The 27447-nt window shown below is 42.8% G+C and overlaps 1 protein-coding gene across 1 annotated transcript in view; it reads left to right on the top strand.

Moving 5' to 3' along the window:
* The window catches only part of tspan13a (tetraspanin 13a), a 94932-nt gene that overhangs the window by 8531 nt on the left and 58954 nt on the right, over positions 1-27447 (top strand). The window contains exon 2 of the mRNA XM_068009337.1: positions 22889-23056. Coding sequence (XP_067865438.1) covers positions 22889-23056 — 168 coding nt within the window. The remainder of the gene's footprint in view (positions 1-22888; positions 23057-27447) is intronic.

Here is a 27447-nt window from a genome sequence, read left to right as displayed (position 1 = left end):
AATTTGTGGGAAAGCTATAGAGGAATAAATTTGCAAGGAAATTAAAGGGAAGTGCAAGAATAATAGAGTAGTTATGTTGAGGGACTTTTACTATTCCAGTCCATAATTAGGATAATTATAATGTGAAGGGCAGAGAGCTGCAAGAGTTTCTGGACTATCTTCAGGAGAATTTTCGACATCAGTTTCTAGTCCAACAAGAAAGGAGGCATTGCCTTGCCTGGTTCTGGGGAATGAGGTGGATCAAGTGTCAGTAGTGGAACATTTAGGGGACAGTGATAGATTCATAAAGTTTCCATAGCCAACCTAAAAGGACAAGGAACAATCCAGAGTAAAAATAATTAATTGGGGGAGGGGGCAACTTCATTGGATGAGAACAGATTTGGCTTGGATAAATTGGAATCAAAGATTGATAGTCAAAACTGTAATGGAACAATGGGCTGCCTTTAAAGAGGAGATAGTTTGGGTACAGTCAAGGTACATTCCTATGCAGAGGGATAGTAGAGCAAACAAATCCCGAGCTCCCTGGATGATGAAAGAGCGCAAGATGAACCAGAAAAAGGGTGCATATGACAGAACTAAGCTCAATATGGATGGTTAAGAGGGAAGGTGAAAAACAAAGAAGCAAAGAGAGAGTATGAGAAGAGACTGGCAGCTAACATAAAAGGAAATCCAAAAGTCTTCTGTAGGCAGAAAATAGTAAAAGGGATGTAAAAGGAGGAGTGGGGCTGTTTGCGTTCTAAAAGGGGATTTACGCATGGAGGCTGTGTGGATGGCTGAGGTACTAAATGGGGACTTTGCATCTGTCCTTCCCAAGGAAGAAGATAACTGCTCAAGTCATAGTGAAAGAGGAGATAGTTGAGACACTTGATGGGCTGAAAATTGATAGAGGAGTTATTGGATAGGCTGTCTGTACTTAAAAGTTGATAGGTCACCCAGGAATGGATGAGATGTATCCAAAGAGATGAGGGAAGTGATGGTAGAAATTGTGGAGGCACTGGTCATAATTTTCCAAACCTCCTTAGATACAGGCGTGGTGCCAGAGGATTGGAGAATTGCAAATGTTACATCCTTATTCAAAAAGGGTGCAAGGAGAAACACAGCAAATACAGGTCAGTCAACTTAATCTCAGTGGTGTGGAAGCTTTTAGAAACCATAATTCGGGTTAAAGTTGACAAGTTACTTGGGCAAATGCAGATTAATTAAGGAAAGTCAGCAGGAATTTAAGGGCACATCGTGTTTAACTAACTTGCTGAGTTTTTTGATGAGGTAATAGAGAGGGTTGATGAGGGAAATATGGTTCATGTGGTGTACATGGACTTCCAAAAGGCATTTGATGAAGTGCTGCACAACGGGGTTAGAGCTCATGGAAGAAAAGGTACAGTAGCAGCATGGATACGAATTTGGCTGAGTGACAGAAAGAGTAATGATCGGTTGTTTTTTGAACTGGAGGAAGGTAACATAGTGGGGTTCCCCAGGGGTCAGTGTAAACTTGGAAGTATTGTAAACTGTGAGGAGGATAGTGATAGACATCAAAAGGACAGAGACAGGCTAGTGGAATGGGCAGACAAGTGGCAAATGAAATTTAATGCAAAGAAATGTGAAGGTGTTCATTTTGGTAGGAAGAATGAGGAGATGCAATATAAAATTAAAGGGTATTAGTGAAGCATATGGGATCCCGGGCTTTATAAATTGGGCATAGAGTACTGAAGTAAGGACATTATGATAAACTTGTATAAATCACTGGTTCGGCCTCAGTTGGAGTATTGTGTTCAGTTCTGGGCACCACGCTTTCGGACCGATGTAAAGGCATTAGAGAGAGAGTGCAGAGAAGATTCATGAAAATGGTTCCAGGGATGAGGAACTTTATTTACTTGGATAGATTGAAGAAGCAGGGGCTGTTCTTCCTGGAGAAGAGAAGGTTGAGAGGCAATTTGATAGAGCTATTCAAAATCATGAGAGGTCCGGTCAGAGTAGACAGGGAGAAACAGTTCCCATTGGCGGTAGGATCCAGAACCAGAGGACACCAATTTAAAGTGATTAGCAGAAGGAGCAACGGCAGCATAAGGAAAAAATCTTTTTACGCAGGGAGTGGGTAGGATCTGGTATGCACTGTCTGAGAGCATGGTGGAGGCAGATTCAAACAAGGCCTTCAAAAGAGAATTAAATATTTATCTGAAGAGAGAAACAGTTGCAGGGCTGTGGGGGAAAAGGCAGGGAATTGGAGCTAGGTGAATTGAATTTGCAGAGAGCTGGCACTGGCACAACGGGCCAAATGGCCGCCTTCTGCACTGTAACCATTCTTATGATTTTATGTGCTAATTTGCACAGGGATAAACAGATTAGGGAGGTGACACATGGCTGATAGAATAGAGTGAGAAAGAGGAGTTCCATTTCATGGGACACTGGCAACAGTATTGCGAGAGGAAGAAACTACCATAAGAAGGGCTTCAGCTGAACCATGCTGGGACCAGGTTCCAAGTGGTGTTCACAAGGACTTCAAATTAATTAATGGAGGGGAGGATTTGGGTGGAAATGGTAATTAGGAAATAGTTCAAAAACAAAAAGAGGGGAAGAGAGTAGAGTAACAGCCAGAAACTGTGCTTTAGGCACTGCAGGTAAAAGAAAAGCGAAAAGATATGAAGTAATTAAACCAGGAGTGAAAAATAGGAAATGTGTGGGTAAAATGTTAGCGTGGAAGGACAGGTTAGGGTGTGTGCCCCAAATAAGCATTCTTTATACAAACACATTGTATAAGGAACAAATTGAATTGCAGCTGCAAATTTAACTTGGAGGGTATGATATGGTTGGTTAGAGCATGATGCTAATAATGCCAAGGTTGTGGGTTCAATCTCCATACGGGCCAATGCTTTAACCAGAGGTGCTGTAAGTGCCTCATTTGGGTACATGATGCTGTTGTGCTGTCATTGCACTTATAATTCACAGGCCAAGGCTTGCACCCAGGGGCTGAGAGTTCAAATCCCACCATGGCAGAAGCTGGTGTATTTTAGACTTCAGTAACAAATACAGATCTGGCCTTTTTCTGGCACAGACGTGATGGGCCAAGTGGCCTCTTTCTGTACCTTAAACTTTCTATGATTCTATGGTAGCTATTACGTTGATGTGGCTGCAAGATGTTCAGGACTGGGAACTAAATACATCCGGTTATAAGGCGTACAGAAAAGATAGGGAAAACAGTAGCGGGGGAGGTGTAACCTTAATGATTAAGGTAGAAATCACTTCCCTGATGGTGGATATAACAAGAGGTAAGCAGGCAGTTGAGACATGAGTAGAATTATGAAACCGAAAAGGATTTAAGACAGTAGCAGGAGATGCATATAAGCCGCCTGCTAATAGCCTTGAAGTGGTAGCTTGTATAAATGCTGAGGTTAGACAAGCATGTAGCAAAGGCAGAGTGATTTTAATGGGGGATTATAACTTGCTTACAGATTGGGATAGCAGACTGGCACATGTCAGAAAAGTAGTGAATTTCTTGTGTGTATCTGAGAGCGTTTTCTACAACAATGTGTCCTAGAACCAACAAGGGTCAGGTCATATTGGATTTAGTAATGAGCCAGATTTAATTAACAGTTTAACAACGTGTGAACATTTATCAAATAATCATAATATGGTTGAGTTCAACGTAATGTTTGAAGCGGGGTGGGGGAGAAAACCTGAAAATAGATTCTAGACTTGGGTAAGGCTGACTTCAGTGGGATGAGGCAGAGACTGTCCACTGCAAATCTGTTAATGGATAAAATGACACAAGATCAGTGGGAGGTGTCAAAAGAATTTGTCATACAGAGCCAGTATGGCAGCCTTTTAAAGGGCAAGAGTTCTACTTGCCAAAAAAAGACAATCATGGACAACTAAAGAGGTAAGGGAGAACAAAAAACAAAAACGAAAAGCATACAAAAATGCAAAAAATGGCACTGATCTTGGCGAATGGGAAAGATACAATGAGCAGTGAAGGGTAACAAGACAGATAGTAAGGGCTACAAAAAGGAGTATGAAAACCAACTTGCAAGGGATATCAAAATCAACACAAATGTTCACAATTGCATTAAGAAAAAGAGGGTGGTCAGTAGCCATGTGGACCCCTTGAAAACTGATAATGGTGATGTTGTAAATGAAAATAAGGAAATGGAGAACTTTCAGTATTTTCAGTAAAGGAAGAAGTCAGCATGCCAGACATCCTCAGAAACTATTATTGAATCAGGACTCAACAAAATTAAAGTAAACAAGATCACAGTAATGAAGAAAACGATGGAACTAGAGATTGGCAAATCCAAGACGAGATGGTTTTCATCTCCGTGTTTAAAAGAAGTAGGTGGGAACAGTGCAGACACCCTAACTATAAGTTCCAAAGTTCTCTCAATTTGGGAACCATTCCTTTAGACTGGAAAATTGAGCATGCCACTCTGCTATTTTAGAAAGGTGAGAGAGGGAACCCAGGGAATTAGAGACCAGTTAGCCTAACATCTGTTGTTGGGAAATTGCTTGAGTCTATAGTTAAGGATAGAGTGACTGAAAACCTTAAATTTTCAGGTAATCGAGACACCCAATGTGGACCTGTAAAGGGTAGGTCATGCCTGATGAAAAGATTTAATTTTTTTTGAATAAGTGACTAAGGTGGTGGACAAGGGATGTCTTTGAATGTTATTTATATGGACTTCCAGGAGGTATTTGGTAAAGTCCCTCTGTTAGCTAGAGTTGAAGCTCATGGAACTGGAAGCAAATTATTGATCTGGTTAGGAAATTGGCTGAGCTGAAGGAGACAGAGTAGGGATAATGGGAAGGTGCTCTAATATTTGCAGGATGTGACTAGTGGTGTCCCACAAGGATCTGTGTTGGGGCCTCTAGTTACTGTCATCATTAACGACTTAGATGATGGAAAGCCATATGTCCAAATTTGCTGATGACGCAATGATAGGTGGCATTGTGAGCAGTGAAAATAGAAGCATTAAATTAGAGATGTTGATAGATTAAGTGAATGGACAAAACTGTAGCAAAATGGATTTCATTGAAGGAAAATGAGGCCATCCACTTTGAACCTAAAAAGAACAGATCAGTTCTAAATAGTAAAAAGCCAGACACACTACAGGCCAAAAGAGACATGGGGTCCAGGTGCACAGATTATTTAAAATGTCATGAACATGTACAGAAAATGATCAAAAAGGCTAATGGCATGATGACCTTTATATCTAAAGGAATAGAATACAAGGGGGTAGAAGTCATGGTTCAGCTATACAAAGCCTTTGCCAGACGACATCTGGAGTGCTGTGAGCAGTTCTAGGCACCACCCCTTAGGATGGATATATTAGCTTTGGAGAGAGTGCAGCGTAGATTTATCAGAATGATACCTGGGCTCTAATTATGAGAGATTACACAGACTGTGGTTATATTCCCTGGAATTTAGAAGGTAATGTCATGATTTGATCAAAGTTTTCAAGATATTAAGGGGAATATTAAAATTGGGAGAAACAATCTCCACTGGTTGTGGAGTCTAGGGCTGAGGGCATAGTCAAAAAATTACAGCCAGACCTTACAGGAGTGAAATTAGGAAACATTTCTTTATACAAAGTGTGGTAGAAGTTTGGAACTCTCCTCTGCAAGCAGCAGCTGATGCTTGATCAATTAATTTTATAACTGAGAAGGATAGGTTTTTCCTATCCAAAGGTATCCAGGGATATGGAAGAAAAGTGGGTATATAGAGTTAGGTTCTAGATCAGCCGATCAGTTCGTATGACAAATGATCGGCATTTGGGAATTTGAGTATAAATGACTTGTGTTTGTGTTTTGAGGAGAATATGCAGAAGGAAGGAAGTGGGGTTGAAGGCAGTTAAGTGGATGTGGATGGTGAAGGATACCATGAAGTGGCCTTATTAGTGATTGAGAGAAGTAGCAAGACCATGAAAGATGATGTCGTCAAGGGAGTAGTCATTGATATGTTTAGGAGATTTACATAGATGAAGAGGCAAGAGAGCAGTTAATTTAGAAGAGACAGCAAAGAGGATCTGAGATGGAGATTGAAATTACTTAGAAAAAAGAGTTGTTCAGTGTAGAAGATGAGAATGGGGATCACACCAATGATTTGTATCTGACTCCAAATGGCAAAGCAAAAGCAAATGCCACAAGGAACTGTTAGTACTAGTAATCAATCAAGGTATTTTTGTAATTGGAGTCTGTGTAAGGAATTTATATATTTAAATTGGGATGATATGCCTCTGCATGCAAGTCCTGTTCATGGATTTAGCTGAAGGAGGATGAAAGGTTGGGAAAGGTGAAGGCTGTATAGTGGAGGTGCCATGAATGAACATGTACCAAATCCCTCCACCTGTGTGAGTCATAAAATTTGATCTGCTAAGCAACAAGGTGAAAGAGAAACCAGATGCCAAGAATAATTCACAGATTACATGTGGAGGAATCGACTGTGATCAACGTGTGCCCTTTAAATTCTTGGAACTTACCGCAATAATGCATCCCTCAAACACAGGAGCAGGCCACACGGCCCCTCAAGTCTGCTCCACCATTCAACAAGATCATGGCTAATCTGATTGTAACCTCAACTCCACATTCCTTCCTACCCTGATAACCTTTCACCCCCTTGCTTATCAAGAATCTGTCTACCTCTGCCTTAAAAATATTCAGAGATTCTGCTTCCATCGTCTTTTGAGGAAGAGTTCCAAAGGCTCGCAACCCACAGAGAGAGACATTTTCCTCATCTCTGTCTTAAATGGGAGACTCCTTATTTTGAAACAGTGACGCCCTAGTTCTAGATTCTCCCACAAGAGGAAACATCCTATCCACATCCACCCTGTCAAGACCCATCAGGATCTTGTATGTTTCAATCAAGTCACCGCTTACTCTTAACTCCAGCGGATACAAGCCTAGCCTGTCCAACCTTTCTTCATAAGACAACCCTCCCATTCCGGGTATTAATCTAACAAACTTTCTCTGAACTGTTTCCAATGCATTTACATCCTTCCTTAAATAAGGAGACCAATACTGTACACAGTACTCCAAATGTGGACTCACCAGTGCCCTGTATAACTGAAGCATAACGTCCCTACTTTTGGACTCCATTTCCCTCACAATAAACGATAACATTCTATTAGCTTTCCTAATTACTTGCTGAACCTGCATACTAACCTTTTGTGATTCATGCACTAGGACACTCAGATCCCTCTGAATCTCAGAGCTTTGCAATCTCTCACCATGTAGATAATATGCTTTTTTATTCTTCCTCCCAAAATGGACAGTTTCATATTTTCCCACATTATACTCCATTTGCCAGATCTTTGCCCACTTAACCTATCTGTATCCCTTTGTAGCCTCCTTATGTCCTCTTCACAACTTACTTTTCTATCTATCTTTTTGTGTCTTCATCATCACATTTAGCAACCAAACCTTTGGTCCCTTCATCCAAGTCATTTATATAAATTGTAAAAAGTTGAGGCCCCAGCACTCAACCCTGTGGCACACCACTCATTACATCTTGCCAACCAGAAAATGACCCATTTATGCCTACTGTTTCCTGTTAGTTACCTGCCCCCCCACACCATGGACTTTTATTTTCTGCAATAACCTTTTGAGGTACCTTTATCAAATGCCTTCTGGAAATATAAGTACAGTGTGTCCTTCATTTATCCACAGTACATGTTACTACTTCAAGTACTTGTCCTTCCATTTGTCATGACATCTCTGCAGCTGTTTAGCTTATTCTCTTGTTTCCCTCTTTTGATGTCCTCCTCCCCAACAAAATCTAGTCATTCTAGTCATTTCCCTGGGAAGGTCACCATTTGCAGTCTGCTAAGTTCCAGGGATGCAAACTGGTTTGTACTTGTACTTACCATCAATTGCTATATCTGGCTTGACCACATCAAGCTCTACTTAGTCTCACTCAGCTCTTCAAAACCGTTCATCTTAGGATCATCCTGAAGGGCAAAGATAACCATAGTCTCCTTTTCTCTACTATTGACCACCCCATTAAGCCATTCTCCCCTGCCTGCTCCACCCACACATCTAAAAAGTGTATAGAACTCATGGTTTTCTTTGTTTCCATTTTGGAACAATCTTCTCAGCTGCCTCTGCTCCTTCCCTTTGCACACTAAGACAAACATCCTCTTAGTCCCATCTGCATGCTAGCCGTGAACCCTTGTCTCTTTCTCTCGACACTTCCATCCTCCACCCTGCTATTCTTACCTTTTTATTTATTTTATTTATTTAGAAATACAGCACTGAAACAGGCCCTTCGGCCCACCGAGTCTGTGCCGACCAAGAACCACCCATTTATACTAACCCTACAGTAATCCCATATTCCCTACCACCTACCTACACTAGGGGCAATTTACAATGGCCAATTTACCTATCACCTGCAAGTCTTTGGCAGTGGGAGGAAACCGGAGCACCCGGCGAAAACCCATGCGGTCACAGGGAGAACTTGCAAACTCCACACAGGCAATACCCAGAATTGAACCCGGGGCCCTGGAGCTGTGAGGCTGCGGTGCTAACCACTGCGCCGCCCTTCTCCAAGCTCATCTCATTCATGAGACCTCCTTCCTCCCTTGACCCAATTTTCAGCAAACACCTGATTACCCAGCTTCCCTTCATGGTTCTTGTTTTAGCCAATATCATAAGTAGTTCCCTCTTTCCAGACACATGTTCTTTACCTTTCAAAACAACAATCATCACTGCTTTCCAGAAAAAGAAAATCCTTCCTTGACCCCATCGAACTATTGTCTCATCTTTAACCTCCCTTTTCCCACTTTCCAGATCCATGCCCACCTCTCCTGCAACTCCCTCTTTGACTCCCTCCAATCAGGTTTTTGCCTCTGCCACAGTAGCATAACCTCCCTAACCAGTTATGAATGACATTCTCAGTGACTGATTATGGTGCATTGCCCTGCTCTCTTCCTTGAATGCTCTACAGTCTTCAACATGATATTCCTCCATTGTCCAGCTCCATGTGAAAGTTGAGCAAGAAACAGAGTTAAAATTTCAGGTCAATAACCTTTCACCAAAACTGGGATAAGTTAGAAATGCAATAGATTTAAAGTAGGTCAAATGGGGGAGGGTGGAAAAAAGAACACAAGGGAAGGTCTGATAGGGAAGAAGACAGGAGACATTAAGTGATGAAAGAGTTAGTGGGGCAGTCACAGAACTAAAATGTTAACTCGGCAGCTCTTTACACATATGCTGTCAGACTTGCTGAGTATTTCCAGCATTTTCAGTTTTTATTTCAGATTTCTAGCATCTACAGTATTTTGCTTTTGTGTCCATGGGAATGTTCTTGGTTGTTTTCACTCCTACCTATCTGTAGTCAATGCATCTCCAGAAATGACTTCTCTTCCCATCCCTGTGCAGTCACCTCTCAGCTATCAAGGATCCATCCTTGGCACTATTCCTCCTCATCTGCATGTTTTACACCAAGTTGAAATTATATGATTGTTGAAACATTGAAATTCTAGTTTTTGCAAAGTAAAGTTGTTTGGCCAGATCTTCTAATTGGTGCAAAACATCATGTTGGCACATAATTAAAATTTATTTGGATTCACTGCATGTTCAACATCTTGCATCAAAATCTAATTCTGGGCAATAACTGTTCTGATGAAATGCCTAAGAAACAATTTAACCAATAATTAAGGAGTGGAATGTCCTCTTAAATGGAAGCTCTTTTTTAATCACATTCCAGCATTAACCACTCGGTTTGTTGAGCCCTGCTTGGACAAGCAGAAGCAGCCTGATTTTGGTATTAATTGGTAAACTGTTTGTTTTGACTACCAAAGCTGCGCTGCAGCTGGGGCATGAAGGAGGAGGTGTAATATGATAAAAGTTGTATAGCAACTTCTGTTGGCCAGAGATGTTTGTGTTGTGTTGCAGTCTCCTCCAGAATTGATCAAATATGCAACAGGCCTTTTCATGGTGTCAGAACTAGTGGAAATTGTAGATTTTAAGCTCCTAGATCATACAAGTCTACAAAAAATGTTTTGGAAACATGGGGAAAATTGATTTGTATGCAATAGAAAAGTATCTGAGAAAAAGCAACATAGCACAGTGGCGCAGTGGTTAGCACCGCAGCCTCACAGCTCCAGCGACCCGGGTTCAATTCTGGGTACTGCCTGTGTGGAGTTTGCAAGTTCTCCCTATGTCTGCGTGGGTTTCCTCCGGGTGCTCCGGTTTCCTCCCACATGCCAAAGACTTGCAGGTTGATAGGTTAATTGGCCATTATAAATTGCCCCTAGTATAGGTAGGTGGTAGGGAAATATAGGGACAGGTGGGGATGTGGTAGGAATATGGGATTAGTGTAGGATTAGTATAAATGGGTGGTTGATGGTCGGCACAGACTCGGTGGGCCGAAGGGCCTGTTTCAGTGCTGTATCTCTAAACTAAACCAGCCTGTATGCAATAGGTGAAGAAATGATAGAGGTATATAACATGTCTCCATGTGGTGAGGAAGAAGATAAACAGAACCTGAAGTTATTAAATGGACAAGGTTGAGGAACATTTTGCACCTTAAAATAGTACATACAAAAAAACAAGTTTAGCAGAACAAAACTTGCATTTATATAATGCCTTTAACATGGAAAAGCATCGAGTCACTTCAGAGGTGCAAGACAAAAATGGGCATCAAACCAAAGAAGGAGTTATTAAAGATGAGCAGAAATTTGATCAAAGACATGGGTTGTAAGGAGGAAGCAAGAGAGGTGGAGTAGTTTAAGGAACAAATTCCTGAGTGCAGGAGCTAGGCAGTTGAAACCACCATTGCCACTAGTGTGGCAAAGAGACGGAGCATGCACAAAATGCTGTAGTCAGAGAACTGGAGAGTTTGTGGGAGTGAATTTATGGGATTGGAAAATGTAATGCAATTACATGACTGCTTTGCGCAGCATCCAAGTTATAACTTTAAGTGTGTCTTGGACTTCCCTGTGACTTGGAACTCCCCTGCACATTTATACTCTGAGCTCTCCCTCTTTAGTCTCGTCCAGTAATCCGCTAAAGTTTAATGCACTCTTCAAGAACTGTATCTCGTCTTTCTGCTTGGCACTCTGCAACCCTCTGATTTAAACTTTAGCAACCTCAGACTTCAATTATACCTTCCATTTTCTTCACTGGAGATAGGTGTTTGATGTATAGAAGGTCTGTCACTGGGGAAAGTAGAGGCGGGTTATCAATTGGGTTGAAGTGCAGCACTGTGTGGCTGGGTGTGTGTAGGGTGGTGAGGGGGAGGAGTTCTGTCTGTCGTTTGGACCTTTTCCCTTCTAACTGGCAGAACTCCCATTTTATTTCAAGTTTATATCTGCTGTATTTGCATTTAGGTTTTTCCCTCTATTCCCTCCTTTTTAACTTTTTCCTTTGTTTTCGCTTTTGTTAGTGTGCACTTCTCATTTTGTGGCTCATTTAAATCCATTTTCTATTCAGCATGTGGCAAGTTTGTTAACCCATTAACTCCCTTTTCCATCTGTCCATCCGGACCATTAGCAAGTACGTACAGTATATAGGCGCACTTGTCACATCATTTATCGGTTTGGCAACAGGGGTTCGGTTGCTGTTATAACCTCTCTTCTTAGTCTCCATAATTTTCCATGATGTGAATGCTATTGAAGATATGCTGTCTGTTTCTTGCCAAAAAGCAGAATGGTGCAGGTGCTTGCAAAGACAAATGAGGTCAATTTATTTAATTTTTCAAATTTGGAAGCGCGGGTTAACATAGAAACATAGAAAAATAGGAGCAGGAGTAGATCATTCGGCCTTTCAAGCCTGCACCGCCATTCAATACAATCATGGCTGATCATCCAAACTCAGTAACCTGTTCCTGCGTTCTCCCCTTGATCCCTTTAGCCCCAAGAACTATATCTAACTCTTTCTTGATCATATTTAATGATTTGGCCTCAACTGCTTTCTGTGGTAAGGAATTCCACAGGTTCACCACTCTCTGGGTGAAGAAATCTCTCCTCATCTCAGTCCTAAATGGCTTAACCGTTATCCTTAGAATATGACCCCTGGTCCTGGACTCCACTGCCATCGGGGACACCCTTCCTGCATCTGTCCAGTCCTGTTAGAATTTTGTAGGTTTCTATGAGATCCCCTCTCATTCTTCTAAACTCTAGCAAATACAAGCCTAATCGACCCAATCCCTCTTCATACGTCAGTCCTGCCACCCCAGGAAACAGTCTGGTGCACCTTAACTACACTCCCTCCATAGCAAGAACATCCTTCCTCAGATAAGGAGACCAAAACTGTGCATACTACTCCAGATGTGGTTTCACCAGGGCCTTGTATAATTGCAGCAAGACATCCTTGCTCCTGTACTTGAATCCTCGCTATGAAGGCCAGCATACCATTTGCCACCTTAACTGCCTGCTGCACCTGCATGTTTACTTTCAGCGACTGGTGCACAAGGGCACCCAGGTCTTGCTGCACCTCAATCTATGGCCGTTCAGATAATCTGCCTTTCTGTTTTTGTCACTAAAGTGGATAACCTCTCATTTATCCACATTATACTGCATCTGCCATATATGTGCCCACTCACTCAACCTGTCCAAATCACTGCAGCTTCTCTGCAACCTGCTCACACTCCCACCCAGCTTTGTGTCATCTGCAAACTTGGATATATTACATTTAATTCCCTCACCTATATCATTAATATATATTGTGAATAGCTGGGGTCATAGCACTGATCCCTGTGGTACCCCACTAGTCACTGCCTGCCACTCGGAAAAAGCCCCATTTATTCCTACTCTTTGTTTCTTGTCTGTCAACCAGTTCTTTATCCATGTCAGTACCTTGCCCCCATCCCATGTGCTTTAATTTTGCATGCTAATCTCTTATGTGGGACCTTGTCGAAAGCCTTCTGAAAGTCCAAATACACCACATCCACTTGTTCTCACTTATCTATTCTACTAGTTAGATCCTAGTTGTACACACTAGTTACATCCTACATTAACGAGTTGTATGTGATGAGTCTTCATTCTGTAACAATTCTGCTGTAGTGATTTGTTGTGTAAAGCATATACTTTTATTTGTGCAACTTGTCACTCATGACATTTTGATGTTCCACACTATTCCATTTTGGAAAACCCAACTCCTTTCTTTAACATAAAAGTCAATTAAACAGCCATTTTACTAACATTTTTCAAATGCAAATTACAGTATCCCCCTGTGCGACTTATTTCATCTGTTTCTTTACTCTTTGTAAAATATGAAATACCTTTTCTACAGAACAACAAAAGTCAAAGCTAAGTTATTGACATCACAGTCACTCAACAGAGTCCACATCAAGGACGTTTCCACTCTATCTTGGTTTTCAAGCATATGTCTTCAAGCACTGTACTGTTGTGCAGTGGTGTGTATTGAGCCTTTTTAAATATCTATTTCGGTTCGCATCAAGACCCATAAACTACTTTTCCATGGCTTACTGTGCATCTTGGAGTCAAAATTATTGATGCTACTTACTGTTCTTTCTGTTGCTCTGGTAGCCAGTTGGCTTTCTTTTCTAGTAGGAGTAGTCATGTTGAATTGTCTGAAATAGATATATTTGAATTTCCCACTTAATGGCTGGGATTCTTCTGAGCCGGCAGGGGTCCTGCCACTAAGGCTGAACATGGGGTGGGGGGGTGCAATTAATTGGTTGCTGCCGCACCCGGCCTGCCCCCAAGAGCTGCCAGCACAATCAGAGGGCTGGTAGCTCAGCGCCAAAAGGAGCAGTGGCTACTGCTGGGGCTGCACCTGAAGGATGAGGGTGCCTGGATGAATGTGTGCCCTCACAACCAGATAAGCGGGTTCTGAGAGTGCTGGGCCAGTCAGGTGGGCCCTGGCGAATGGGGGTGGAAATCGGTGAGGGCAGACAGTGCTGCTGCCAGGGGGCCCCATTCTCCAACAACACACCTCCTGCCCCCCCTCCCCCACCTTCGAACTCCCACCATCTGCTGGGAGGCAGTCTCGCTTTACCTGGCTGTCATCGCATGTGGTGGATGAGCCCCCAACAGCTGCTGGTAAAATGTCAGTGGAGGGAGAAATTGGCTACTTAAGTGGCTCAATTGGGCTCTGGGTGGGCAGGTTTTCTGCCACCTTTTCTGCTGTTAGCAAAATGGTATGGCAGTGGAAAGGTGTCGGGCACACCACCCGACGCCTTCCCATGCCTTTCTGCTAGCCTTCCCGCCTCAGAGTCTATCCCCAAAGGCCCTGTAAAATTCTGGCCAATGTGTAGAAAAAATTATGGCTTGTTGGTCATAATTACATGTACCCAGAAACTTTTTATTTAAGTTTTATCACCTTGTCCTTTTTAAAGATATGTATCTGAACTCCTATGTGTGTCTGCTCTTCTGTTCCCTGTAAGATTTTTCCATTTAGTGTGTCCTGGTTTATCCTTCTCACATTGCTCTGGGTATGTGGAGGAAGTGTTGAAATTTATGGGATTTATTGTGGTTTGTTGCACTGTGCTGATTCTTGCCTCATTTGTGTTATGTGGAAACAAGTGAGTGTTAAAATGCAGTTTGAATTACATGCCTAAACGTTTGTTTAAATACATTTTAAAAATACACTTCCCAGTTGCTTATTGTACTCTTGTTTTTTGCTAATGCCTTGTTGCACACTGTAGTTCTACTATAACGCAGCTTGTAGGTATAAATAATTTAAAATAATGAAGGATATGTAGTAGAGACTGCTTGAAAAAATATACTAACGTTGGACACTAAATATGTGCATTTTCTATCTGTAGAGATAAATATTGGGTAAAATTAACAGTAGTAAAGGCAGTTTCCAATATACAGAACCACATTGGTAATGATCCGCCACCCATGTTGGTTATGTCACATGTTCCTGGAATATCATTAAACTTTATTTAAATGAAAGCTCCTTTAGTTCTGATCAATTGATTGCAAAGTAATCTGCTTGTTTCACTTCATTGATGCAGATAAGATGTACGATCTTTTGGGGTGCATCACTAGGGATTTCTAACATTCACACAAAATGAATAATTATTTAAGCATGTTGAACACATGTATTTGTTTCAGCTGTTAACACAATGGACAGGATCATAATTGTTTTTAAAAATTATACTTTCCCTCAACCTTTTGCGTTATGTTTGTATTGGTTTTCGTGCCAACATGTGAACTTGCTCTGTTCTAAATTTTACAGAATAAGCAAATATGTCTATAATTATTCTACGCATAACCTAAATCTGCAACCTTCTCCAGCCCTGTCTCACCTTCAAGTTATAGTCTTCGTCACTCCTGTTGCTCCATCATAGGTAGCAGAACTTTCAGCCATCACCATTCTCTTCCCAATTCCGTGTGCTACGTCTTGCACTAATCATCAAAAGTCTCCTCCAAAAGTACCTTTTCAACCATGCTTCACTCCCCTACCTTTGATCTTCCACCAAGCTCCACTGTGCTTGGTGGCAATGCAACTCCGTTTTGAAGCACCTTCAAACAATTCCCCACGTTAAACTATTTGTGTGTAAGTGCTGCTGTTATGTTATCAGGTTCTACCAATTAACTGACCAAACCACTCTGCTAGATGGTAAAGTTCTTTCTCAGTTGAGTTTTTCTTCCAGATTCTTGCTGAAAGCTCTTTCGATATCAACATTTTTTTTTTCCATTCCTATTTTCCCTCCTACCTGCTGTTTTTTAAAATTTATTCATTGGATTTGGGCATTGCTGCGTAGGTCAGTATTTATTACTCATCCCTAATTGCCCTTGCGAAGCTGTTGGTGAGCTGCTGCCTTGAACCACTGCAGTCCATGTGGTGTAGGTACACCAACAGTGCTGTTAGGAAGCGAGTTGTAGGGTTTTGACTCTGATAGTGAAGGAAAGGCGATACAGTTCCAAGTCAGGATGGTGTGTTGCTTGAAGGGGAACTTGCAGATGGTGGTGTTCCCATGCATCTGCTGCCCTTGGCCTTCTAGGCGGCAGAGGTTGTGGATTTGGAAGGAGCTATTGAAGGAGCCTTGGTGCATTGCTGCAGTGCATCTTGTAGATGGTATACACTGCTGCCACTATTTGTTGGTGGAGGGAGTGAATGTTTGTGGATGAGGTGCCAATCAAGTGGACTGCTTTGTCCTGGATGGTGTCGAGCTTCTTGAGTGTTGTTGGAGCTGCACCCATCCAGGCAATTGGAAAGTATTCCATCACACTCCTGACTTGTGCTTTGTAGATGGTGGACAGGCTTTGGGGAGTCAGGCAGTCAGTTTCGCGTCGCAGAATTTCCAGCCTCTGATCTGCTCTTGTAACCACAGTATTTACGTGGCTGGTCCCGTTCAGTTTCTGGTCAGTGGTGACCTCCAGGATGATGGTGGGGTTTCAGCGATCATAATGTCATTGAACAAGGGGCGATGGTTAGATTCTCATTTGAAATGGTCATTGCCTGGCATTTGTGTGGCACGAATGTTACTTGCCATTTATCAGTTCAAGCCTGGATATTGTCCAGGTCTTGCAGTATCTGGAAATGGGCTGCTTCAGTATCTAAGGAGTCGCAAATGCTACTGAACATTGTGCAATTATCAGTGAACATCCTCACTTCTGACCTTTATGATGGAGGGCAGGTCATTTGATGAAGCAGTGTTGGGCCTAGGACACTATCCTGAGGAACTCCTGCAGTGATGACCTGGAACAGAGATGATTAACCTCCAACAATCACAGCCATCTTCCTTTTATGCTAGGTATGACTCCAACCAGCAAAGAGTTTTTCCCCCGGTTCCCATTGACTTCAGGTTAGCTAAGGCTTCTTGATGCCATACTTGGTCAAATGCTGCCTTGATGTCAAGGGAAGTCACTTCACCTCACATCTGGAGTGCAGCTCTTTTGTCCATGTTTGGACAAAGGCTGTAATGAGGTCAGGAGCCTTGATTTTGCACTGATGTGCTGGGCTCCCCCTCTATTAAGGATGGGGTATTTGTGGTGCCGCCGCCGCCGCCTCCTGTCAGTTGTTTAATTGTCCACCATTCACGACTGGTTCGTATGGATGTATGATCTGTTGGTTGTGGGATTTCTTAGTCCTGCCTGTTGCATGCTGCATCTGCTGTTTGGCATGCAAGTAGTCATGTGTTGTAGGTTCACCAGGCTGACATCTCATTTTGAGGTATACCTGGTGCTGCTCCTGGCATGCTCTCCTGCACACTTTGTTGAACCAGGGTTGGTTCCTCCGGCTTGATGGTAATGGTAGAGTGGGGGATATGCCAGGTCATGAGGTTACAGATTGTGGTTGAATACAATTCTGCTGCTGATGGCTCACAGCACCTCATGGATGCCCAGTTTTGAGTTGCTAGATCTATCCCATTTAGCACGGTGGTTGTGCCACACAATACAATGAAGGGTATTGTCATGCAGGCCTCCACCTGCCAAGAATGAGGCATATTAACTGTCATATGACCATTGATTTTTAAACTTGCTGGGAAGAAGATAAGGCCTGTTACAAGGGCTGCTAGACACTTAGCTGAAAAATATTTGCATACCAGCAGACCATGCTTGTGGAGACAAAAGGACCATTCCCTGACGCGTTCAACCCACAATGGATTTTGATCACCAGACATTGAAGGTGTAAGGAAGAGCATTCCAGAGACTGCTAAGGTGATACAATCCACAAAAGCCAGGACTGGTTAAACCAGCTGGTCACATGACTAACTGGCTGGTCTAGGGTTTTTTGAACTAGCCACAGAGTTTTTGAACTCAAAAGAAAAACCATCTTCAGATATTGCCTCAAACTTTTCCACTTTATTTCTTCTCCTTTCTGTCTCTATCTGCATGTATGCATGCTAGCGTGGGCGCGTTGCGTATCTGTAGGCGTTAACCGAATTAGAGTTTAAGTTTAATAAAGTTCAATCTTTTTTCTTTAAACCTAAGAAAGCATATTTGGCTAGTTTTCTTTGCCTTATAATTGGAAGTTAGTGAACAAGGATTCACTAAGGGGGAGCTTAAAAAAGTGTTTTTAAAATTAAACCCTGTTATGGTAAGACCAGATGAAGGCTGAGAGGGAACCCTTGACCTCTTTCACACCTGGTCGTTACAGTATCCTCAATGTGCAGACGTTTAAGTTGCATGTTTGTGAGATGGTGGGCAAGGTCACCTGTTTCCAGGGCTTTGCCAATGCTTTTTTTTTTAGTTGGCCACTAGTAATGAGCTAAAGAAACCTAAATGTTTTACCTACATTTTTCCCACACTCCCTTTCTGTGGAGAACTGCTGAATTTATGCTTTAATCTGTAATTTTTTTCATCCATCATTTTTTGAGATTATTGCCCAATATAACTTCCTTGCATTGAATACTGATACATTGGTAATTTCAGATGATAACATTTAACGTGTTGGCAGTGATAAACTGACCAAAAGATACTATTTACATTTGAATTTATTGTTTTTTTTCCTAGATATACAAAGTATAATGAATTTTACCAAAACTACGTAAAACAGTAATTATGCATTCTAATTCTTGGCAAGTTGCCAAATAGTACTAAGCAGCACATTGTTTTCTGAGCTCTTGGTCTGTGGATAAATTATCACATGGCGTTGCTTGGTACCTTTTGTACTTCATCTCCTGTGGCAAACAAGATAACAATGACCTCTTTTTATAATGTCAAAGCAAGACTGCTGTAAATAGTGTTCGTAATGTTTTGAGGGAAACAATGACTATTTCTGCATCAATGGGAATCTTTCCGCTGAGAGATTTTGTTCTGATTAAAAATAAGCATCAATGACTTCAATTGGAGACTTGGAGAAATTTCTCTACAGCTCATTATTCCATTAGGAGTAATGGTTCTGATCTGAGGCCAGTTGTTGTCTTTTCTTGAAATTTCTAGATGAAGTGGTAGCAAGCAAGTCTGTCGATCAGTTAAATTATATTAAAAGCCATAACCGTGCACTTGTATGTAATAATGAACACGTGAAGTGCGTGTTAAATGAAAAGGAACTAGGTGGTACCACGGGCTTGAACATTGGCCTTGAAATTCAGTTCACCCTGATTTTTACAGTTCAGCTTTTTCTTAAATCTATAATTTAAGATCTGTAAGCATTTAGAAATAGTTGAATTAATAAAGGGCAACCAGCACACAGGCAGTTTGTGTTTGACCAATTCATAGTGCTTTAAGAAATAACCAGTTGGATAGATACAGAGAATGCAGTACAACGTGTGTGTCTATAATCATCTGAAGATGTTCAATGAAATGTCACCAGGCTTGTTAGAAAAATCAGTACGATGCAAGAGAAAATGTAGTTGGATGGATAGAAAATTGGTTGACAGAAAGGAAACAGAGGATGAATTGTGTTGTTTGGACATGCTGTACACTGGATCCACTTTTAATGTCAATGTACACATAGATAGTTGGACACAATCTTAATTTGCTGATGGCACAAAAGTAGAAACTTTGATGTAGACTAATTAGTGGGGAATGTGGATAAGTGTGACATAATGCGCTTTGGGAAGAAAAGCTACAAATAGGAGTATAGACCTAATGAAAAATACTGAAGGTGTCGATGAGTGGAGACTGAGGTGTTCAAATACACAATTCCTTGAAAGTGTGAATGCAGATAGAGCCATTAAAAAGGCTAATAGCATTTTAAGTTTACACAGGGGGATGTAAAGTACAAGAGTAAAGAAGTAATGGTGAAATGTACAAAACATTGGTTAGGTTACAGAGCACTGTGCGGGGTACTGTGTTGTAGAACAGATCATAAAACCATAGCATCTATACAACATAGATTTTCCAAGAGGATATCAGGGATGGGAAACTAGTTGGGATGTGAGACTTGAGACATCAGGATTATTTTCATTGGAGCAGATAAAACTAAGATTTAATACAGGGTTTTAAAAACAAGAAATGCTGGAAATACTCAGCAGGTCTGGCAGCATCTGTGGAGAGAGAAGGAGAGTTAACGTTTCAGGTCAGTAACCCTTCATCAGAACTGGCAAATATTAGAAATGTAAAAGGTTTTAAGCAAGTAAAGTGGGGGTGGGGCAAGAGATAACATAAGAGAAGATGTTGATGGGACAAGGTCACAGAGAATAACTGACCAGAAGGTCATGGAGCAAAGGCAAACGGTATGTTCATGGTGTGGTGAAAGACAAACGTTAGTACAGGGAGGGTGTTAATTGACAGAAAAATGAACAGCCCTGGCCCCAAGCACAAACATGAAAAAAAAGTGGGTAGGCACAGCAGAAACCAACGAAACAAACTAAGATAAAATAAATGAAGAAAAAATAACACAATATAAATAAAAGGGGGGGGGCCTGTCGTGCTCTAAAATTATTAAACTGTGTTCAGTCTGGCAGGCTGTAGCATGCCTAATCGGTAAATGAGGTGCTGTTCCAGTGAACATCAACGCAAGCTCGGGGAACACTGCAGCAATCCCAGGACAGAGATGTGGACAAGAGAGCAGGGGGTTGTGTTGAAATGGCCAGCAACCAGAAGCTCGGGGCCATTCTTCCGGACTGAGCGGAGGTGTTCCGCAAAGCGGTAATCCAATCTGCGTTTGATCTTCCTAATGTCGAGGAGACCACATTGTGAGCAGCGAATACAGTATACTAAATTGAAAGGAGTACAAGTAATTGCTGCTTCACCTGAAAGGAGTGTTTGGGGCCTTGGATAGTGAGGAGAGAGGAGGTAAATGGGCAGGTATTACACCTCCTGCACTTGCAGGGGAAGGTGCCGTGGAAGGGGACGAGGTGGTGGGGGTAATTGAATGTACCAGGGTGTCGCAGAGGGAATGATCCCTTTGGAATGCTGACGGGAAGGGAGGGGAATATGCGTTTGGTAGTGGCATCATGCTGGAGGTGGCAGAAATGGCGGAGGATGAACCTTTGGATGTGGAGGCTGGTGGGGGTGGAAGGTGAGGACAAGGGGAACCCTGTTGCGATTCTGGGAGGGAGGGGGAAGGGGTGAGGGTAGAGGTGCGGGAAATGGGCCGGACACGGTTGAGGGTCCTGTCAACGGCAGTGGGGGGGAATCCTCGGTTGAGGAAAAAGGAAGACCTATCAGAAGCGCTGTGGAAGGTTGCATCGTCAGAGCAGATGCGCCGGAGACAGAGAAACTGGGAGAATGGAATGGAGTCCTTACAGGAGGCAGGGTGTGAAGAAGTGTAGTCGAGGTAGCTGTCTGAATCGGTGGGCTTATAATGGTTATTAGTAGATAGCGAATCACCAGAGAAATCAAGGAAGGGAAGAGAAGTGTCGGAGATGGACCATGTAAAGGTGAGAGAAGGGTGGAAATTAGAAGCAAAATTGATGAAGTTTTCTAGTTCGGGGCGGGAGCAGGAAACTGCACCAATACAGTCAACAATATACCGGAAAAAGAGATGGGGGAGGCGGCCTGAGTAGGACTGGAACAAGGAATGTTCGACATATCTCTCAAAAAGACAGGCATAACTAGGACCCATGTGGGTAACCATAGCAACACATTTTTCATGAAGGAAGTGAGTGGAGTTGAAGGAGAAGTTGTTCAATGTGTGAACAAGTTCAGCCAGGCGGAGGAGGGTGGTGGTGGATGGGACTGGCTGGGCCTCTGTTCAAGGAAGAAGCGGAGAGCCCTCAAACCATCCTGGTGGGGAATGGAGGTGTAGAGAGATTGGACGTCCATAGTGAAGAGGAGGAGGTTGGGGCCAGGAAACTGGAAATTGTCAAAATGACGTAGGGCATCAGAAGAGTCATGGATGTAACTGGGAAGAGACTGGACCAGGGGAGAAAAGATAGTCAAGATAGGAAGAAATAAGTTCAGTGGGGCAGGAACAAACTTCGTTTAAAAATGAAGAGTTTGATGGTGAATAGGGAAAGAATATTTTCTCCAGTTGTGAGTTATACAAGGGATCATCAATTTAAAATTGGCTGCGTTGGCTGACAACACATCCGCGAGGTGGTGCAGTACTTGCATATCTGCAAATGCAGCCTCATACACTGAAGCGTCACTGTCTGCGACGTTTTTTGGCAGCTGCCAGTAGCAAAGATGGCGCTGCTCAATTGATCACAAAAAATGAAAACAAATGAAACCAAAAGACGATTGTCGCCTCCGTGCTTCCTGCTCCATCCTGCTACTGGTCCCCACTCCTGCTCCCCGCAATGGATTTTATTGACTATTATTTCTGGACACAAACCCGAATTTTAAACCACTGAGCATTTTAAAGAGATTTCTAACATTTTGGAAGTTGGAACAGATAATTCCTGGGCGCTTGTGTTCAGCATGATTCTGTGTGCAATTCAACAGAATCCGTGGCCTCGCCACTTCTTCCCCTTGAGCCGCTCGCTCCCCGCTCCCTCCCGCTCACAGTCTCACTCCCTTCCCAATCTTGTCACTCTGTCTTCCCTGCTTTCTCTGTGCAGGGAAGAATGGCAGCGTTAGCGGCCCAGAAGCGGGAGGGAGCCAAGTGGAGAGAAGTGGCGAGGCTGGGAGTGACGAGTTTTCACGCGCATGCGCGAATTAGTCCTGGCAAGCCAGGTGTTCACCTAGGTTGCGCATGCGCAGCACCATACTAGCAGCAAGAGTCTGTTCTGTGCATGTGCCTATCTGGGAGTGCTCTGATGATTTTGGCGGGGGGCTGTGTTGTCAGGAGTCACTTTGTTTAAAATTATTGCTATCTGGGAGGAGAGAGAATAGAACACATGCATTTAGAGGGGTATTAGAGCACAGAATGCTTTGCCACAGGAAGTGGTTGAAACAGAGACCTTTTCGCCCTTTGAGGGGAAAATTGGTGAAATGTTTAAACCCAAGCTGCATGCAGAGTAATTGTGGGAGAGCAGGAAAGTGGGATTATGTTTGAATTGCTCTCGCATAGATCCAGCACAGGCAAATGGGCAGAAAGAACTTCCTTTTACTGTAAACTACTTCTATGGTTCTGAGTTGTAACTTTTTCAACTTATGGTACTATAAGATGGACCTCCTGTAATTCTAAATTTATGCCTTTCTTTTTACAGCTGGTGAGTCTGTTGCTGATTGGAATTGCAGCATGGGGTAAAACCTTTGGACTCGTTACAAGCTTCTCTGTTGTTGCAGGAGTGATTGGAGTGGGAATCTTTCTTTTCTTCATTGCTTTGATTGGACTGCTGGGAGCCATTAAGCATCACCAAGTGTTGCTGTTTTTTGTATCCTTTGAACAGAAAAATAATTATTTAATACTCACTGTGATCATATACAAAATGTAAAAAGAAATGTATACCTTATAGTACACCATTCAGTTTTTCTTTTGTTATGCTTATGTGCAATAGATGACAGTGGAACCATGAGTGAACAGGGCTTAACATTAATTTGTTGGGTGATTGGGTGGTGTAGTGGATTAGGTACTGGCCTTTCACCCTTGGGACCTGAGTTCAAGTCTCCAGCTGAAGTTAATGGGATGAAAGTCTGTGGGGTATTGGATTCTTTCACATATTGAGTTTGTATGTTTTCAGTCTTGCTGCTCGCAGAAATGGGTCCACAGCACAAAAATAATTATTGGTCGAAGGATTAGAAAGGACATGAGGAAAAACTTTTTCACTCAGAGGGTGATGGGTGTCTGGAATTCACTGCCCGGATTGATGGTGGAGGCAGAATCCCTCAAATAATTTAAAAGGTACCTGGACCTGCACGTGAAGTGCTGTAACCTGCAAGGCTACAGACCAGGTGCTGGTAGGTAGGTGGGATTAGAATGGGCGGTTAGTATTTTTTTTCAGCCGGCGCAGACGCGATGGACTGACTGGCCTCTTTCTGTGCCATAACATTTCTGTGATTCACCTAATTGGCCGTCTTATTCAGAAACCACAATGGCTGGTGTGGAAACTGAACAATATCACATGGGTTTAGTTTATTATTGCTCTTCTGATGAGGTTGCGACATATTGGAATTGTAGTAAAGATACATTAAAAAAAGTCATCTACGACCTGGGATTACCCATGAGCATTGGCACCAGGCAGTCTTGTAGATATTAAAGCAGCCATCCTGGATGCATTGAACATGCTGCATAATCCTCAATAGCTCCCCATGGATATACCTGCATGGCCTATTTCTTGCTCTTTACTACTGGAATTATCTGTACATCCACATAGTTTTCCTGTCTTCTATAAGCGATTAAGAGGATCATAGTATCAGACCTTATTTTAGGTTCAAATGATCAAATCTGTTCAAAAAAGATGAACAAGCAAATGTAACATTTAAATTACTATTCTTTTGAATTAACACTGTCTACACACTAATTACTTTCTTGCATCTCTCTCTACTGCAGAAGTTGAGCTAGTCTGACAACTCTAAGTTCTGAGCAGGTTCTCTCAATTTCACTGAGTCCAACTCTGGCACATACTGTGCATATTTCTTAATAGTGTTTGACTTGAATAATTGATTCAAAATTAATTGGCTGTCCTACACATCCTGAACAAGACTACTTGTACACATATACAGAAGCAAAATACTGCGGATGCTGGAAATCTGAAATATTTGCCGTATGTGCTTGGTTGAATTGGATTTCTCCCCTCCTCCAGCCACCAGTTCAAACCATCCTTGCAACTTCGTATCCATCTAAGCTAAGACATGGAATTAAATTTCTTGTTTCTTTCAAGTTACTGGAGTATTCTTTCTAGATTTAAAGAAAAAGCTACCTAGCCAAAACTAGACCAAAAAACTCCCTTTTTTTTGCCATAAGTCCTTCCAACAGAGATTACGTGTTTAGATATTGTGTGCATTGCTGCTGTATTGCAGTGTATTCCCCTGTGAGTGTAAATAAGTAGGGAAAGAAAGAATAAAAAGAGATGGTAGTAGTCCTGAGCTTGCAGAGTCCTTTGAACACCCCACCCATATTCTCTCTGGTCCCAGAATTTGGACCCAGTATAGAGTCAGTGGATGACAGTTTTGTGTGTTCCCTCTGCCACATATGTTCCCATCTGTTGTGTGCAGTTTTTTCGAATAATCAAATACAAAATGCACATATGTTGAAAGAAGTTTAGTAGAGCAGAGACTGTATAACCCATATGCCCAGTCTCCATGCTACCTTATGTGAGTTCCTGAATGTACAGTGTGGAAGTAGCTTCTGCTGACAGTGATCTTGGTTTGAAAGATTTGTGTGTTAAATAAGCACACAAGTTCCATTTGCTAAGTTTGCCTTGAAGCAGATTGGCCATGTATGTGAGAGCACTGAAGGGTTGCCAGAGTGCTTCACATGCTCTCTCTTCTGGAGCTACATATTGAGAATAGTGAATGAAGAGTGCAGGAGGGCATGCCAGGAGCAGCACCAGGCATACCTAAAAATGAGGTGTCCGCCTGGTGAAGCTACAACACATGCCTGCTTGCATGCCAAACAGCAGATGCTGCATGCAATAGATGGGGCTAAGTGATCCCACAACCAACGTATCAGATCTAAGCTGTGCAGTCCTGGCACATCCAGTCGTGAATAATGGTGGACGATTAAACAACTAACAGGAGGAGGAGACTCGACAAATATCCCATCCTCAATGATGGGGAAGCCCAGCACATCAGTGCAAAAGATGAGGCTGAAGCATTTGTATCCATCTCAGCCAGAAGTGCTGAGTGGATGATCCATTTCAGCCTACTCCTGTGGTCCCCAGCATCACAGATCCCAGTCTTCAGCCAATCCAATTCACTACATGTGATATCAAGAAACCGCTGAAGGCACTGCAAAGGCTGTGTGACCTGACAATATTCCGGCAATTCTACTGAAGATTTGTGCTCCAGAACTGGCTGTGCCCCGAGCCAGAATGTTCCAGTACAGCTACAACACTGGCATCTACCTGGCAATGTGGAAAATTGCCCAAGTATGTCCTGTACACAAAAGGCAGGCAAATCCAATCCAGTCAACTACCGCCCTATCCGCCTACTCTCAATCATCAGCAGCGTGATGGAAGGGGTCGTCGACAGCGCTATCAAGCAGCACTTACTTAACAATAACCTGTTCACTGACCCTCAGTTTGGGTTCCGCCAAGGCCACTCAGCTCCTGATCTCATTACAGCCTTTGTGCAAACATGGACAAAAGAGCTGAACTCCAGAGGTGAGAGTGACTGCCCTTGACATCAAACCAGCATTTGACTGAGTATGGCATCAAGGAGCCAGAGCAAAAGAACAAAGAACAGTACAGCATAGGAACAGGCCATTCGGCCCTCCAAGCCTGCGCCGATGTTGATGCCTGTCTAAACTAAAACCTTCTGCACTTCCGGGGACCGTATCCCTCTATTCCCATCCTATTCGTGTATTTGTCAAGATGCCTCTTAAACGTAGTTATCGTACCTGTTTCCACCACACCCCCCGGCGCAAGTTCTAGGCACTCACCACCCTCTGTGTAAAGAACTTGCCTCGCACATCCCCTCTAAACTTTGCCCCTCGCATCTTAAACCTATGTCCCCTAGTAACTGACTCTTCCACCCTAGGAAAAAGCTTCTGACTATCCAATCTGTCCATGCCACTCATAACTTTGTAAACCTCTATCATGTCGCCCCTCCACCTCTGTCGTTCCAGTGAAAACAATCCGAGTTTATCCAACCTCTCCTATAGCTAATGCCCTCCAGACCAGGCAACATCCTGGTAAACCTCTTCTGTACCCTCTCCAAAGCCTCCACGTCCTTCTGGTAGTGTGGCGACCAGAATTGCACGCAATATTCTAAGTGTGGCCTAACTAAGGTTCTGTACAGCTGCAGCATGACTTGCCAATTTTTATACTCTATGCCCTGACCGATGAAGGCAAGCATGCCGTATGCCTTCTTGATTACCTTATCCACCTGCGTTGCCACTTTCAGTGACCTGTGGACCTGTACGCCCAGATCTCTCTGCCTGTCAATACTCCTAAGGGTTCTGCCATTTACTGTATACTTCCCACCTGCATTAGACCTTCCAAAATGCATTACCTCACATTTGTCCGGATTAAACTCCATCTGCCATTTCTCCACCCAAGTCTCCAACCGATCTATATCCTGCTGTACCCTCTGACAATGCTCATCACTATCCGCAACTCCACCAACCTTTGTGTCGTCCGCAAACTTACTAATCAGACCAGCTACATTTTCCTCCAAATCATTTCTATATACTACAAACAGCAAAGGTCCCAGCACTGATCCCTGCGGAACACCACTCGTCACAGCCCTCCATTCAGAAAAGCACCCTTTCACTGCTACCCTCTGTCTTCTATGACTGAGCCAGTTCTGTATCCATCTTGCCAACTCACCTCTGATCCCGTGAGACTTCACCTTTTGTACCAGTCTGCCATGAGGGACCTTGTCAAAAGCTTTACTGAAGTCCATATAGACAACATCCACTGCCCTTCCTTCATCAATCATCTTCGTCACTTCCTCAAAAATCTCAATCAAGTTAGTGAGACATGACCTCCCCTTCACAAAACCATGCTGCCTCTCGCTAATAAGTTTGTTTCTTTCCAAATGGGAGTAAATCCTGTCCCAAAGAATCCTCTCTAATAATTTCCCTACCACTGACGTAAGGCTCACCTGCCTATAATTTCCTGGATTATCCTTCTTAAAGGAACAACATTGGCTATTCTCCAGT

This window comes from Heterodontus francisci, chromosome 2 (assembly GCF_036365525.1).
Source record: "Heterodontus francisci isolate sHetFra1 chromosome 2, sHetFra1.hap1, whole genome shotgun sequence".
NCBI lineage: Eukaryota > Metazoa > Chordata > Chondrichthyes > Heterodontiformes > Heterodontidae > Heterodontus > Heterodontus francisci.
Note: the sequence above shows the minus strand (reverse complement) of the source record. Positions and strands in the feature narration are given on the sequence as shown.